Source organism: Rhinolophus hipposideros (genome assembly GCF_964194185.1).
Source record: "Rhinolophus hipposideros genome assembly, chromosome: 15".
NCBI classification, from domain to species: Eukaryota; Metazoa; Chordata; class Mammalia; order Chiroptera; family Rhinolophidae; genus Rhinolophus; species Rhinolophus hipposideros.
In genome coordinates this window covers 47,596,418-47,610,418 of record NC_138061.1, presented here as the reverse complement: position 1 = coordinate 47,610,418, position 14,001 = coordinate 47,596,418, and the positions used below count along the sequence as shown (strand labels likewise).

The 14,001-nt window shown below is 47.0% G+C and overlaps 1 protein-coding gene across 2 annotated transcripts in view; it reads right to left on the bottom strand.

The window, feature by feature from the left end:
• The window catches only part of HK1 (hexokinase 1), a 64,822-nt gene that overhangs the window by 34,647 nt on the left and 16,174 nt on the right, over positions 1-14,001 (bottom strand). For both annotated transcript variants that reach the window (XM_081074818.1, XM_081074819.1), the window contains exon 2: positions 11,576-11,738. In XM_081074818.1, the coding sequence (XP_080930944.1) occupies positions 11,576-11,738 (163 nt within the window). The remainder of the gene's footprint in view (positions 1-11,575; positions 11,739-14,001) is intronic.

Genomic DNA, 14,001 nt, shown 5'->3' with positions numbered 1-14,001 from the left:
ATATGTCACATGTTGTTTATCCGCTCATCCACTGATGGACACTTGGGTTGTTTCCACCCAGAGGACGTTTTCAACAGAAATCCCTCTTGGTCACAGAAGAATAAACGGGCCTGACATGATAACGTCCCTCAGGACCAATGTGTGCAGTACCTGAGGTGGGCCCCAGCAGGCCAGACGATGGCGCTGTATGCCAAGACCAACACAGAGCACCAACAGTGGAGGCCATGGGCACCAAACCAGTAAGCGACCATCAAGCATTACCCTGTTTCTCATTAGTTACCCTCACACGTGCTTCCAGAAAATCAGTTAAAATCTGTTCATTTTACTTCTGATGCTAGGGTGACATTCCCACTGTTCCAATGCGTATCACACTGAGGTGACAGCCACCCCTCCCATCCTGAGCACCAGTGGTCCACGAAGGCCTCAATCCTGTAACAGTAAATACAAGTCTGCTTGGGACATCTCCTATTCCTAGGAAAGTATCTTCATTATGTATTTTTTGGTAATAGCATCATTGAGATATAATCCACAAACTGCTTCAAGTGTACAATGCAATGGGTTTTAGTATACTCAGTTATGCAACCATCACCACAAAGCAGTTTTAGAACATTTTCATCCCCTCAGAAAGAAATCCTGTACTCTTTAACTATCGCCTCTCAAGTCCCTCATCCCCCACACCACTTAGCAACCATTAATCGACTCTGTCTCCACAGATTTGCCTATTTCTGGACATTTCATATAAACGGAATCATACAGTATGTGGCCTTTTATGACCAGCTTCTTATACTTAGCAAAGTATTTTTAAGGTTCATCACGTTGTAGCATGGATCAGTACTTTATTCTTTTGCGTGGCCAATAATGTTCCACTATACGGATATACCTCATTTCATTTACCTGCTCGTCTGTTGATGACATTTGAGTTATTTCCAACTTTCAATGCTCTTGAATATTTGTGCACAAGTTTTTGTGTGGACATCTGTTTTTATTTCCCTTGGGTATACAACTAGAAGTAGAATTGCATGTGAGATGGTAACCCAAGTTTAACTTTCTGAGGAATTGCCACCATTTTCCACAGCAGCTCAGGTTGACCTCCAGCTGCTCATGGCAGCCCAGCTCCAGGGAGAGCTGTTGTTCACAATCTTAGCTGTAGAGGGCACAGCTCACTGGCCCATGTGGGAATCGAACCAGCAACCTCGGCGTTAGGAGCACAGCGCTCCAACCACCTGAGCCACCGGGTCAGCCTGTTATTACCCATTTTTAAATTTTGATTTGTATTTCTCTGATGACTAATGACAATGAGCATTAGTCATGTGCTTCTTGGCCATCTGTTTATATTCTTTGGAGAAGTGTGTACTATTCAGACCCCCCGCTCATTTTAAAAATTGAGTAGTCTCGTTAGTGTTGAGCTGTAAGAGTTTTTTATGTTCTAAATACAAATCCCTATCATATAGATGACTTGCCAATATTCTCTCTCATTCTGTGGGTTGTCTTTTCACTTTCTTGATGATGACTTTTAAAGCATAAGAGTTTTTTATTTTGATGAAGTACAATTTATCTCTTTTCTTTTGTTGTTTGTGCTTTTGGTGTCATTATCTATTATAAGATCCATTGCCAAATCCACAAAGATTCATTCCTATGTGTCCTTCTAAGAGTTTTACAGTTTTAGCTCTTACATTTAGGTATCTGATTCATTTTAATTTTTGTTTATCATCTGAGGTAAAGGTCCAACTTCATTCTTTTGCATGTGGATATCTATGTATGCCAGCATCATTTGCTGAAAAGGCTATTTTTTCCATCAATGAATAGTCTGGCACCCTTGTCAAAAATCAAGTGACCATAAATGTGTGGATTTACTTCTGAACTCTGACTTCTTTTCCCTCAGTTTTATTGAAATATAATTGACATGCTGCACTCTCAATTCTGACCCACTGATCTATATGTTTCTCTTTACGCTAGCACCATACTGCCCTGACTACTGTTGCTTTGTAGTACAGTTTGAAACTGGGAAGTGAAAGTCCTGCAAGTTTGTTCTTCTTTTACAAGATTGTTTTGGCTCTTCTGGGTCTCTTGAGCTTTTTTTTAAATTTTTTAAAGTAATGGTTGTTTTATGTTTTTGTTTCTTAAAGCACTCTCTCTTATAAAGCTAATACATCTTTGTATTTGATTTCCCTAAGCTGTAAGCTCTGACACTGCTCTGTTTCTGGAACTTTGAATGGTGTTTGGCATACAGTAAGAGCTCAGCAACTACTTGAACTAACAAGGGAGAGGAATGAATAAACAAACCAAAGAATTCTTACACTGGCTATCACTGTTCTTATCCTCTCTCAAGTTCCTTGAGGGAAGGACCACAACTTAGGGTTATTTGCGTCTGCCTTTGACTCCCAGGTCAGCTCAATAAATGCCTGGTAGCTACTTGATCACAGGCGTTGGGGGCCTATTCATTCATTCATTCATTCAATTATGGCACCTCTGCTTGCTGTTCATTAATCCTGAAGCAGTTATGCCACTGGTTGGTTGGTTGGTTGGTTGGTTGGTTGGTTGGTTGGTTGGTTGGTTTTTTAAATAACAGCTTTACTGAGAAACAATTTGCTTATCATACAATTCACCCATTTTAAAGTGTACAGTTTAGTACATTTTAGTATACTTACAGAGTTGTGCAACCATCACCACTAATTTTAGCAAATTTTTGTCACCCCGAAAAGAAACCCTGTACGTACCTATCTGCAGTTACTCTCCATTTCCTCCCAACCCTTGTTATCCAACAACAACCACTAATCTACTGTCTGTCTCTATAGATTTCCTTATTCGGTGCATTTCATGTCAATAGGCTCATACAATATGTGGTCTGTTGGGTCTGGCTTCTTTCACCTAGTATAATGTCTTCAAGGTTCATCTATGTTGTAGCATGAATCAGTATCTCATCCCTGGTTATGACTGAATTGTATTCCATTGTATGGATACACCACATGAAGCCACTGGTTTTAAATTGCTTCTGTGGTCTAAAGGAAAGAGACCAAGGGAGAAAGCTAGGAAGCAAGTGTTATAGATTTGTGGGAAACACTAACCCAGGTTAGAACACTGAATTCCACATGCGATGGCTTCTCGCAGGAGGGTGAATTACTAGAATATCAAAAGCACATTATTTTACCACCAGCTAACGTTCGCGGAACCTTTCTATATTCCAGTCGCTAAGTGCATCATAAGCTACACTTTTCTTTTAACCCACTCATCCCTATGAAATAGGTACTATTATGATCCCCATTCTACAGATATACAAATAAAGGCCGGGAAGGTGTCAGGGAGGATGTCAGGAGGGGTCTCTGGTCCCACTCCTCACATAAGAACACAGGATATGGTGAGGCCAAAGAGGAACACCCACGGAGCAATAAGTAGGGGAGTCATATCACGATATTCTCGCTGGCGGCATCAGCCTCTCTGCAATCCGCTCTTGCTAGCCTCCATTTCTCTGCTAGCGTAGCCACGGCAGTTATATTAGTGGCCAATGGCTCACTGGTTACAGCAGATGGCCAACTCGCCACAGCTGATGGCCATCCAATCACAGTTGATGGCCATTTACTACCCGAACCAGCACCTTTCTATGTGAGGACGAGAGCCTGGAAACTGCTGTCTGGGCCTCTGTCCCCACAGAAGGTTAGGTAACTTAGCCAAGCACACACCAGTAAGCAGCAGAGGCAGAATTCGAATCCAAAGCCCAAATTCAGAACCATTGGCTAAAGCTGTCTCCTGGACAGACCTCCAGGATGGCCTCAGAGTGAGACTTCAGCACATCTGGCCTGGCTACACTCCTTTTGGGGGCATCTTCAATATCCATGACTCCCTGCAGCGTTTGTTTTGCTGTGTTCTTCAGTGAAGATAATGAAAACTCAGTCTGTTAAACAACTATAAGCCGTTTATGCATAGGGAAATAATAGGCACAAAAGTGAACACTGTGCTAGGATAAAATTATGGGTACTTTTTGTTTCCACATTTTGATTTACTGTTTCAATGTTTAAATACACATTTATTCATTTCATGTTTTACACCGGCTTTCCTATAACTTTTTAAAAGGTAGCACAGGAAACTTTTCAGTTGCCAACCTGGTCAAAAGTCTCATTTTCAGTCGAATCAAAGATCTAAGTGAAAGCAGGTTCTTGTGCTCAAGTTCCAGGTGATGGGGGCGGATTTCTGCTTATTGGTGTCAAATGTCTATGCGGAGCAGGTAAGAGCTTTCAGCCCCTCTTGCAGGAAGGGTTCAGGTTTCAGGCAGCACCTTTGCAGGACCCAGGCCGCGAGGGTTTCAAGCAGCATAAGTGAAAATGACCTCAGCTGCTTATGATGTGGGAGCAGTCTGGCCTTCGGGTGCGTGGGGCTGGCCGACACGGCTGCAGCTCTGCGAAGACCCTGTCCCAGCCCAGTCTCCTGCTCAGATCTGTCCAGCCCAGCTCTCCACTGCTCTTTTTTTAAAAAAAATAAGCACAGGTCAACGGGGTCCCAGAAAGTTAGGGTCAGAGAAGGTGACTTGGAAAGATGGCCTTGTGCTGTCAGGATAAGGCTAAATCCCAGACACGTCATACACCTAGAAGTGGGAATCGGTGGCGTAAGAGGGGCTTTTCCCTGAAGGCAGTTACAAGGGGTCCCTGTCAAGCCCAGTGCAGCTCCTGACGCTTCCCTGAGCAGTGACCCTGGTTGCAGGGTGTGCTTGTAATCGCTCAAAGAAATGGCAGTTGGCACCTCTTCCATAAATCACATTTGAAGCTCAAGACACATGGGAGAAACATTAACTCACTTTCTGGGTAGATGGATTAGGAAGCTCCAACGCAACCAGCTGAATGACTTGCTCATGGCCGCACTGTGGCCCTACCTTTCCTTACAACTGCTGTGATGCTCATTATTTTTTATGGGTATATGTCTCATGTTCCTCAGTTGGATGACAGGCAACTTGAAAGTAAAGGCAATTTAACATGCTTCCCTCCCTCCCCTAATACTGAGTTGCACACAGCAGGTAATCATTAAGTGTCTGCTGCTGATTCAAGAAGAACTGCCTGGGTCAAATACACGGTTTGTTTGGTCCTATTCTCCGCCACGCAAAGGACACCACCAAGGAATGACTTCTGGTGTGGGGACAAAGCCCCAGAAAGCAGTTTCCAGGCTCTCGGCTTCACATAGAAAGGTGCTGGCTCGGGTAGTAAATGGCTGTCAACTGTGGCTAGTTGGCCGTAAGCTGTAACTGTTGAGCCATTGGCCACTAATATAACTGCCGTGGCTATGCTAGCAGAAGAGAATGGGGGCTAGCAAGAGCGGATTGCAGAGAGGCGGATGCCGTCGGTGAGAATATAGTGATATGACTCCCCTACTTATGGCTCCGTGGGTGTTCCTTTTTGGCCTAGCCATGTCCTGCGTTCTTATGTGGGGAGCGGGAGCAGAGACCCCGCCTGACACCCCGCACGACATGTGGTAAGGGCAACAAGATATCTGGTAAACTTTGTTGGCTTTATATCTGAGGTTGGGGTGGGGCTAACCCTCTGCTCTAGCTCCAGGGGACCAATGTGTGGTCCAGGAGTATCCAGTCACCCACTTGGCCACTGTGATTGGTTCAGGATGGGCACATGACCCAAGTCAGCCAATCATCGCCCTCTCCAAGACCATCACTAGTATCACCAGCGCTGAGGTGAGGTGTCTGCTAGGGCTACCAGGGCTGTCTCTGCCACTATAAGGGAGAGGTGGCCTACGGAAGACGCCAACACAAAGACTGAAAGAGTAAGAGACAAGTGAGTCCCTGGATACAGCAGCCAACTTACAACTAAATTTCCTAGTTATATGAACCTAGAATTTTCCCTCTTTTTCATATACAAATTGGAGTTAAGAGTTCTTTCAGCTACAGGCAGAAGGTTCCCGAGTTCAATACCCTTTATTAGGGAATGAGTTTCCCAAATACCTTCTTGCCCTCATAACAAGGAGGGTCTTTTACCTAAGGCTTGTTCCCTGATGCGGAGCTGTGGTGTCTAGTCAGCCCACTGCAGAGGCGCCAGAGCTGCTGTCTGCAGGTCACCTGCATTTTGGGGGGTTTGGGGGTGGGGGGGAGACAGCTTGCCTTTTTTTCTTCCTTCTCCCCCTATAACATCACAAGGATGACAGTGAATTCCGAAACACTACATCTTTCCTCCAGGGTTAGACCTACACACGTAAGCCTGATGGGTGGGGCGTCTTCTGACTGGCCCATCAATTGGGAAGGGCCTTCCCAAAAATTTCTTACAAAATCAGTTATTAAAGTACAGCAGTGAGGAAGAGCATAATGACCCACAGAAACTCTTGTTTCCAAAACACTTTCATTTGATCCTCTTGACCACCTGAGGCAGGTAGGGCAAGGATTATCATGCCCATTTTATTAGGTGGGTGCAAAAGTAATTACGGTTTTTGCAATTTTTAAACTTTTTAAACTGCAATTACTTTTGTACCAGCTTAATAGATGAGGAGGAAATGGAGGTTTAGAGAAGTTATGTGACTTTTCCAAAGTCACAGAGATAATGAGCAGCAGAGCCAGAGATGAATCCAGTGTTCTCGGCTTTATTTTCTTTTTTCCTTTTAATTTCAAGTTCAGCCTCTTTTTGCAGCGGAGGGCTTCCCTCCATCTTCCTCTTTAAATCTTTGGCTTTAACCTTCCTTTTTGCTGCTGGTGCCTCCTACTTGTGACTTCTTCCCACGTTTCCCATTTCCACTGAAGCCAGGAGAACCGCTCTGCTAGAGACGGCTCATTAAACAAAGCATCTGAAGGGTCCCTGGCAATTCTCCACTTTCTAATGACAGCCATTATTACAAGCAAATAATGAAAAACAAACACAGGGACAGATGTCTCTCTTGAGTCCAGGCCTGCGCTGGAATACAGGACAAACAAAAACCACTTTCATGAAATGCCTACCTTTGCCCTTCTCAATGATTAATTCTGCACATGAGATCCAAAGGCTTTCCCTCCTGTCTGCAATCCAGCTACTTGATGAGAGTTCTGTGCTCGCTTCGGCAGCACATATACTAAAATTGATGAGAGTTCTACACCTTCATCAAAACCCAACTAGAACGCTAGACATTCAGGAGATTTCAAAGATAGAATTTTGAGATAATCCCACCATCTCCCCACATAAGGAAACCGAGACAGAGAATGACCAGCCCAAATGTTGTGGGAAAAGAAATAAAATGTTTTCCTGTGTTTGGCCGGAAAGTAGTACTATGTATATTTGAGTCCCCAAAAATTAACTGTGACCACACCACAAATTGAATATTCTTTAACTTACCCTCTGGGTAAAGAGCATGCTAGAAACCATGAAGCAGAAACAAGGAAATATTCAACTCAATTTGTCCTCAAAAGCTAATAATCTAATTAGTATTTACAATTTTGTTAGTGATAAATGAGAAGAGGATAAAAATGGGGAGGTTTTACAAACGAGACACAGAGCGATCTGGGTCTTCTGAGGGAGCTGGACCCAGAGCAGCAGCTCTTCCGGAGACGGGTCAGCTTTGAAGAGAGACTTCTGTTCAGCCACATCACCAGAGTAAAAAGGCTTCAATATCTTTCTTCTTTTATTTATTATTCACACCTTTCCTACTCCAAAAAAGATATGAAGCAGCTAAAAGCCCCCTTAGGGTTTGAAAACTAATAATATATAGATTACCGAAGAGCAATTAAAGAAAAATCACTGCGCATAAGAAAAATGTCCAAAGGGGGAAAAATTAATAAAAATGGGCAAATACATTGATGAAAAATTGGCAGAGTTTGAAAATTCTTGTGTCCAGTCCCTCAGGGCCAAGGTCAGCAGGAAAGGAAAGGTTTGTTTCTTCCTTTGACTTGGAAGTCCCATCACCAGTTAAGGGGCATCTCTCCACCGAGCTGAGTCCAATTATCCCTCCGTGGTTTGGGATTACCGCTAATTCTGTAGCTGACTAATTATACAGTTGAAGCAGTAATTAACATTTCAAAAAGGGGACAGCACCACGGTGTACCATGAAGGACACCAGCATTCTGACTACTTCAGGGGACCTGGTTTGGGTTGATAAGTAATGAAGAGGAGGTGAAGGTGGAGGCACTTCTGTCACCAAGTGGCAGGGACTGGACTGGGGTCAAGAGTCCGAGGCCTTGGCATCAATGTGTCAGGATGGGGCAGCAGAAGCCATTCCAAGAGGAGGTGTGGGCCCCAGGGCACCTGAACTGAACCTACACATGAATACCAGGAACAGCCATCGGAAGAAAGGCTATAGGGTGTGTTATGGTTGCATTGTGTCCCAAAAAGAGATATGTTGACGTCCTAACCCCTTGGTATCTGTAAATGTGACCTTATTTGGAAACAGGGTCTTTGCAGATGTAATCAGGTTGAGATGAGGTCATTACTGTAGCTCCTAATCTGATCGGTACCCTTATAAGAGGAAAATGTCATGTGGAAACAGACACACAAGGAGAACACCACCACGTGACAACAAAGCCTGGAGACTGGAGTAATGGAGCTGCAAATCAAGAAACACCAAGGACTGACAGCCACCAGCAGAAGCTGGAGGAGACAAGGAAGGGCTCTACCCAGAGTCTCAAGGGAGCTACTGACACCTTGATTTTGGCCTTGTAGCTCCCAAAATTGTGACACAGTACACTCTTGTTCTTTCAAGGCACCCAGATTGTGGTACTTGTTACAGCAGCCTTGGAAACTAACACAGGGTGGAAGAAACAGTGAGGGGGGTTGGGAGAGGGCTGAAGTCAGGTGGCGGGGGCAAAGAAGGGTGCTGAGTGCGGGCGGGCAGACCCGGGCCTGTGCACGGGAAAGTGGTCCTTGTACTGCAGAGCTTCATTTCACCTCCTCCTCCTTGTCCTGTTCTCAAGACCACGCTGTGTTCCTGAGAGGCCCTGAACATCTGGTCCCATCCACACTGGAGAAGAGAGAGGCTCAAAAGGAGGCATGAGGACCAGGCTACAGGCCCCCATTCCACAAACCCTAGGACAGGGATCCCCAGTGTGGCCTATTCCCACATCTATCACCCCACTAAGGCACCACTGAATCTGAGACACATCATTATTTTAAGGAATGTGAAGAAAGAAAAAACGCTGCCAATAATAAAGATGTGATTATTGTACAATGCCCTGCTGATTTCAGAGATACTCAAAAAAGTCTCTCAGAATAGATGAAATGTGGGGGGAAAGATCAAACAGGTCTGGGGAAAAGGCAGGTACGCTGGGTTAAGCAGGTGTCTTTCCTGCAGTTCTGTCAGGCCTACAGTACTTGGTGTCTGTTATGAATCTCTATGAGAGGGATCCAGAATGTTGTTTTTCCCAGATCAGTCTTAAGTCCTGAGCCTTGTTTTGAAGAGTAGCTGATGGGGGCAAATTCCTAGATTATTAGTATAGTTGGATCACACTTTGAGACCCTCAACCTGGAAATGGTTAGGGAAAGCGTGAGGGAGAGCACCATGCTGACATCTGGTCCTGGGCAGGGATGCTGGCTGGAGGGCAGGGTCAGGCTGAAAACATCTTCTTTTTGGAAGTGTTAGCCCTGGGCCAGTCACACAGGATCAGGTGCCCCGCAGACATCAGGTATTCTTGTGAGCTCTCCCAAGCAGAGCCAGAGCAGGGGCCCTGCGAGCTGCCCACACCCACCTCCCCTTCCCTTCCTCTTCTCTCAGCGGACACCAGGCACAGCCACACCTCTCCTACAGAACCCCGCTAATTCTGGAAAGGCTCAAATGCTCCTAGATGTGGTGTCATCCAGGGCTGGAAAAAAGCAGGAGTAAACTATAAAGCCAGAAACATCAGAACAAAAACTCGGGGCACACCACACTCTGAGGGCCAGAATCTCTTTGGTAGTTATTTAAAAATGAAACTGCTGGTAACCAAGACCTCAACAAAAACAAAAGGATGGAGGTGGAGTAGATTTTAAACAGTCAAGAGCCATCAGAGATACAAATGCCAGTGTGTATGCATGAAGCAACAGCACACATGTCTGGATCTCATTCAGGACTCCTGAAGACCAGCTGCAGGGCCAGCCGGGTGGCTCAGGCGGTTAGAGCTCCATGCTCCTAATGCCGAAGGCTGCCGGTTCGATTCCCACATGGGCAGTGGGCTCTCAACCACAAGGTTGGCGGTGCAATTCCTCGAGTCCCCCAAGGGGTGGTGGGCTCCACCCCCTGCAACTAAGATTGAACACAGCACCTTGAGCTGAGCTGCCGCTGAGCTCTCGAATGGCTCAGTTGGTTGGAGCGCATCCTCTCAACCTCAAGGTTGCGGGTTCGACTCCCACAAGGGATGGTGGGCTGCGCCCCCTGCAACTAGCAATGGCAACTGGACCTGGAGCTGAGCTGCGCCCTCTACAAGTAAGACTTCAACAACTTGAAGCTGAACAGCACCCTCCACAACTAAGACTGAAAGGACAACAACTTGACTTGGAAAAAAGTCCTGAAAGTACACACTGTTCCCCAATAAAGTCCTCTTCCCCTTCCGCAATAAAATCTTTAACAAAAAATCAGTTGCAGCCACAGCAGGGCTCCCCCACTGAGGCCAGTCTTTCCCACAGGGCATGCACTCACCCATCTTTCATGCACATCAGCTGCAACAGCTGCAGTTTTCCTGACGTCCATTCTGCAGGCTGCCTCCCAGATCCCCAAGTCATGGCTTGAAACGAGCCTCCAGAGCAGGGAGGAAATAGCTGGAGTATGTGAGGACCAGACTTGCAGTGCATGTACTCACAACCCCCAGAGAAACTTGACCTCCTTCTCTCCCTCTCTTGCATGTAGTAGGTGAACCCCCGCGTAGAGCTCAGAACACAGCGCAGAGTAGGATTCCTGCCCACACAGGCACACCCACCCCTGCAAACTACTAACTGTGGGTCCACCGAGCAGGCCGGCCGGCCTGTGCCCTTCTCAACATCCACTCTGCCAAGTGCGGGGGCGGAGCCCCCCAACTCCCCACTGTGGGGCATGAGATACACAGGATAATGTTTTTCTTTAACTCTACTCCCCCTCGCTATTTCTCCGTGTTGGGGGCTACCTTGATTCAGCGTCTATGACATTTGTTCAGATGGGGACTTGAATCTGCCCTCCGAGTCTGCGACCCACCTGGTCACTAGGATTGTTACTTATTTGAAGGGAGGCCTCGATGCCCTGATGAAGAGCTCCTAAAATGAACTCTTCATTTGTTCTTCAGCCTTTCATGTCCCGGAGCTATAAGCATCGGTTAAGATCTTACACAGCATCTGGAAGGTCCATAAATATTACCCTTTCTTATCACAAGCCACTAGACAGTCAGTGTTGTCCAACCTCGGTATCCCTAGTGCCTGACACACGGTAGATGCTCAGTAGACCTACGTTGGATGGATGGATGGATGGATGGATGGATGGATGGATGGATGGATGGATGGACGGACGGACGGACGGGTGGGTGGGTGGATGGTGAATGGAGGATGGATGAGAGAACAGATGGATGAAATGGTAAATGAATGAATGAGTGAGAAGATGAGTGAGGGAATGGACGAACAAATGAAGGAAAGTTAGAAAGATGTTTTCACAGAGTATTCAGCCCTTGGAGACAATCTCTGGATGAGAGACTCACCTGAACCATCAGGAATGGACCTTACAAACGTTGGCAACATCTTGACTGTGGCTGTCGGATTAAAATCCCGGGAAAGACCATTCTTCATCTCCTTCTTGAAACGGATCATGATATCTATCAGAGTTTCATCGGAGAGCCGCATGGCATAGAGGTACTTGTCAATCTGGGGAAAGGATGAGAAGGAAGGAGAGTGAAGCCATGGCTGAGGAAGGTTATCTCAGTTCAGTACGGCTGGGGGAGGGAAGGGAAGGTGAGGTGCCACCTGCCTAACATAATCCAGCGCCCCTGGGCCCTTGACCCCCCATGCTGGCACATCACACAATGGGAAGTCATTAAAATGCCATCCACCATGCCAATCAGAGCACACTTATAAATGCTCTGAGCCCCAATTTCTCCCCTGTAAAATGAACCGGATATCTCAGAGGTCCCTTTCAATCCTCAGACGTCACATGGAAGTTGCCCTTCGACCCCCAAGTATATGCCAGAAGCACCTGGAGCCTCCACCCAACTCCTTCCCTCTGTGAAAAGGAGCTGGCTCATCCCCGCAGGAATGGCAGTGCCACAGAGGTTACGAACGAGAGTTCCAGGGCCAGCTACCTGGGGTTCCAAGCCCAGCCCTGTCACTTACCAGGTGTATGAATTTCAATTTCCTTAACTAAAAACCTGAGATGATAAACTCACAGAATGTTGTAAGATCCAATGAGATGGCGAAGCACTAAGAACACAGAAAGTGTTCAGTAAACATTAGCTATTACTACTAACAGGAAACAGTGTTGGTGGAGGGTTTCCTCGGGCATGATTTCTAGGTAGGTAGAAATGGTGGCCAGAGGGCTGGAAGCCTTCAGAACATGGGGTGGCAGGCCCAGAGCAGAGAGACCTCAACCCCACCATTCCCAGAAGGTATGGAGACAGCCAGGCCTGCAGGCTCTGCCCGAGTGCCGCGGCTGATATGACCATGCTTCCAAGTCATGCAACCTACTGACCCAAGCTGCTCCTCTTCCTGGGTTCCCCCTTCTCCTCAAGGTTCCCAGGCTCCTAACCTCAGGCCCCCCAGGTTGTTCTTCCGTCAGAGTATCTTCTCATTTATTCTCTTAAAAATAACTTATTGGGCACAAACTGTGTGCCTGGCTCTGGGCACTTGTCCTCATGGCGACTGTCCTTGTGGAGCTCGCCAGAAGTCACTCTGTCTCACCATTCATTCTTTCTGCCACCCGTCGGCTTACGAAGCCCTGAGAACCACATGCGTGGATTCCTGATTCCTCAGTCATTCACTGTAATGCTTTTCCACCTGCAACCCCCTGCCTTCCAACTCATCCTCTTCACCACTTCCACATTTGCCTTCTTAAACTGCAACCCTGGTCAATTCACTCCCCTGCTCAAAGCCTTGCAATGCTTCCCCATGTCCCAGGCACCTGTGCTCTGCAGGTGTAGCTCCAGGCTCCCTGAACTCTGGCCAAACCACCTCTACCATTCCTGGTAGGTGCTGGGCTTTCCCACTGAAACGCACTTCCTTCTCTTCCCAGCTATCCAAATCTCACCTACCCTTCCATGTTCACATCAAATGTCACCTCCTCCTACAGATGTCTGAGTCCCTCAGGCTGGAGGTGACCCCTCAGCACGGATGTCTCCGCACAGTCTACCTGGACCACAGCTCTCTGCACCTGTCACCTCGACCTCCCAGTCCCTTGCAAGCGGTCTTGCACACGGAAGGCTCCTCGTGGATAAAGAGACAAATTTATGACCCAATGGAGCTGAAAAGACCTTGACGCTGATTTGCTTCTGAGAATGGCATCTCATGCTCACATTTCAGGGTGGATGGAAATGTCCTGACTCAAGGACACAGAGTCCCCAGTCCTAGGTCACGTCTGCGTATTTTGGTCCTGGGCAGCCTTCTCGCTTTGGTCTCCATGGCTCGGCTCCCCCAGGCCTTGCCTGCTCCTGCCTCACAGACAATCAAGGCACTCGCCAAAGTACCCCAGCATCTTCTGTGGCCAGAGACAATCCTGCCCCCACTGCCAATCTCCTCTATTGCAACCCCCGTTTCCTTTCCCCTTCGTGACAAAACAATGCAAAGAAGAGCAATCAGAAACCACTGAGAGCTGAACTAGAAATTGCCAGAATCACAGCCCTCGAAGCAGCCATGCTCTGTCCTACTGCCAAGGCTGGCAGGACCAGCTTAGCAGTCCTTGCTGCCATGGCACCCACAGTCTGCTGAGGCGAAGGCAGGCACGATACGAGTGTGCATTAGAGGCCACAGGAGCACTGGGGGTCTACTGAGCTTGAGCCAGAGAACGCTTCATGGAGGGGTGATGTCAGAGTCCACCCGGGCACAAGCAAGAACATGTGTGAAGGCCCAAGACAAAAAAGGGTGGTTTGCGCAATGAACAGATGTATGAACTCCAGGTGGATCGAGCGTACAGTGTAAG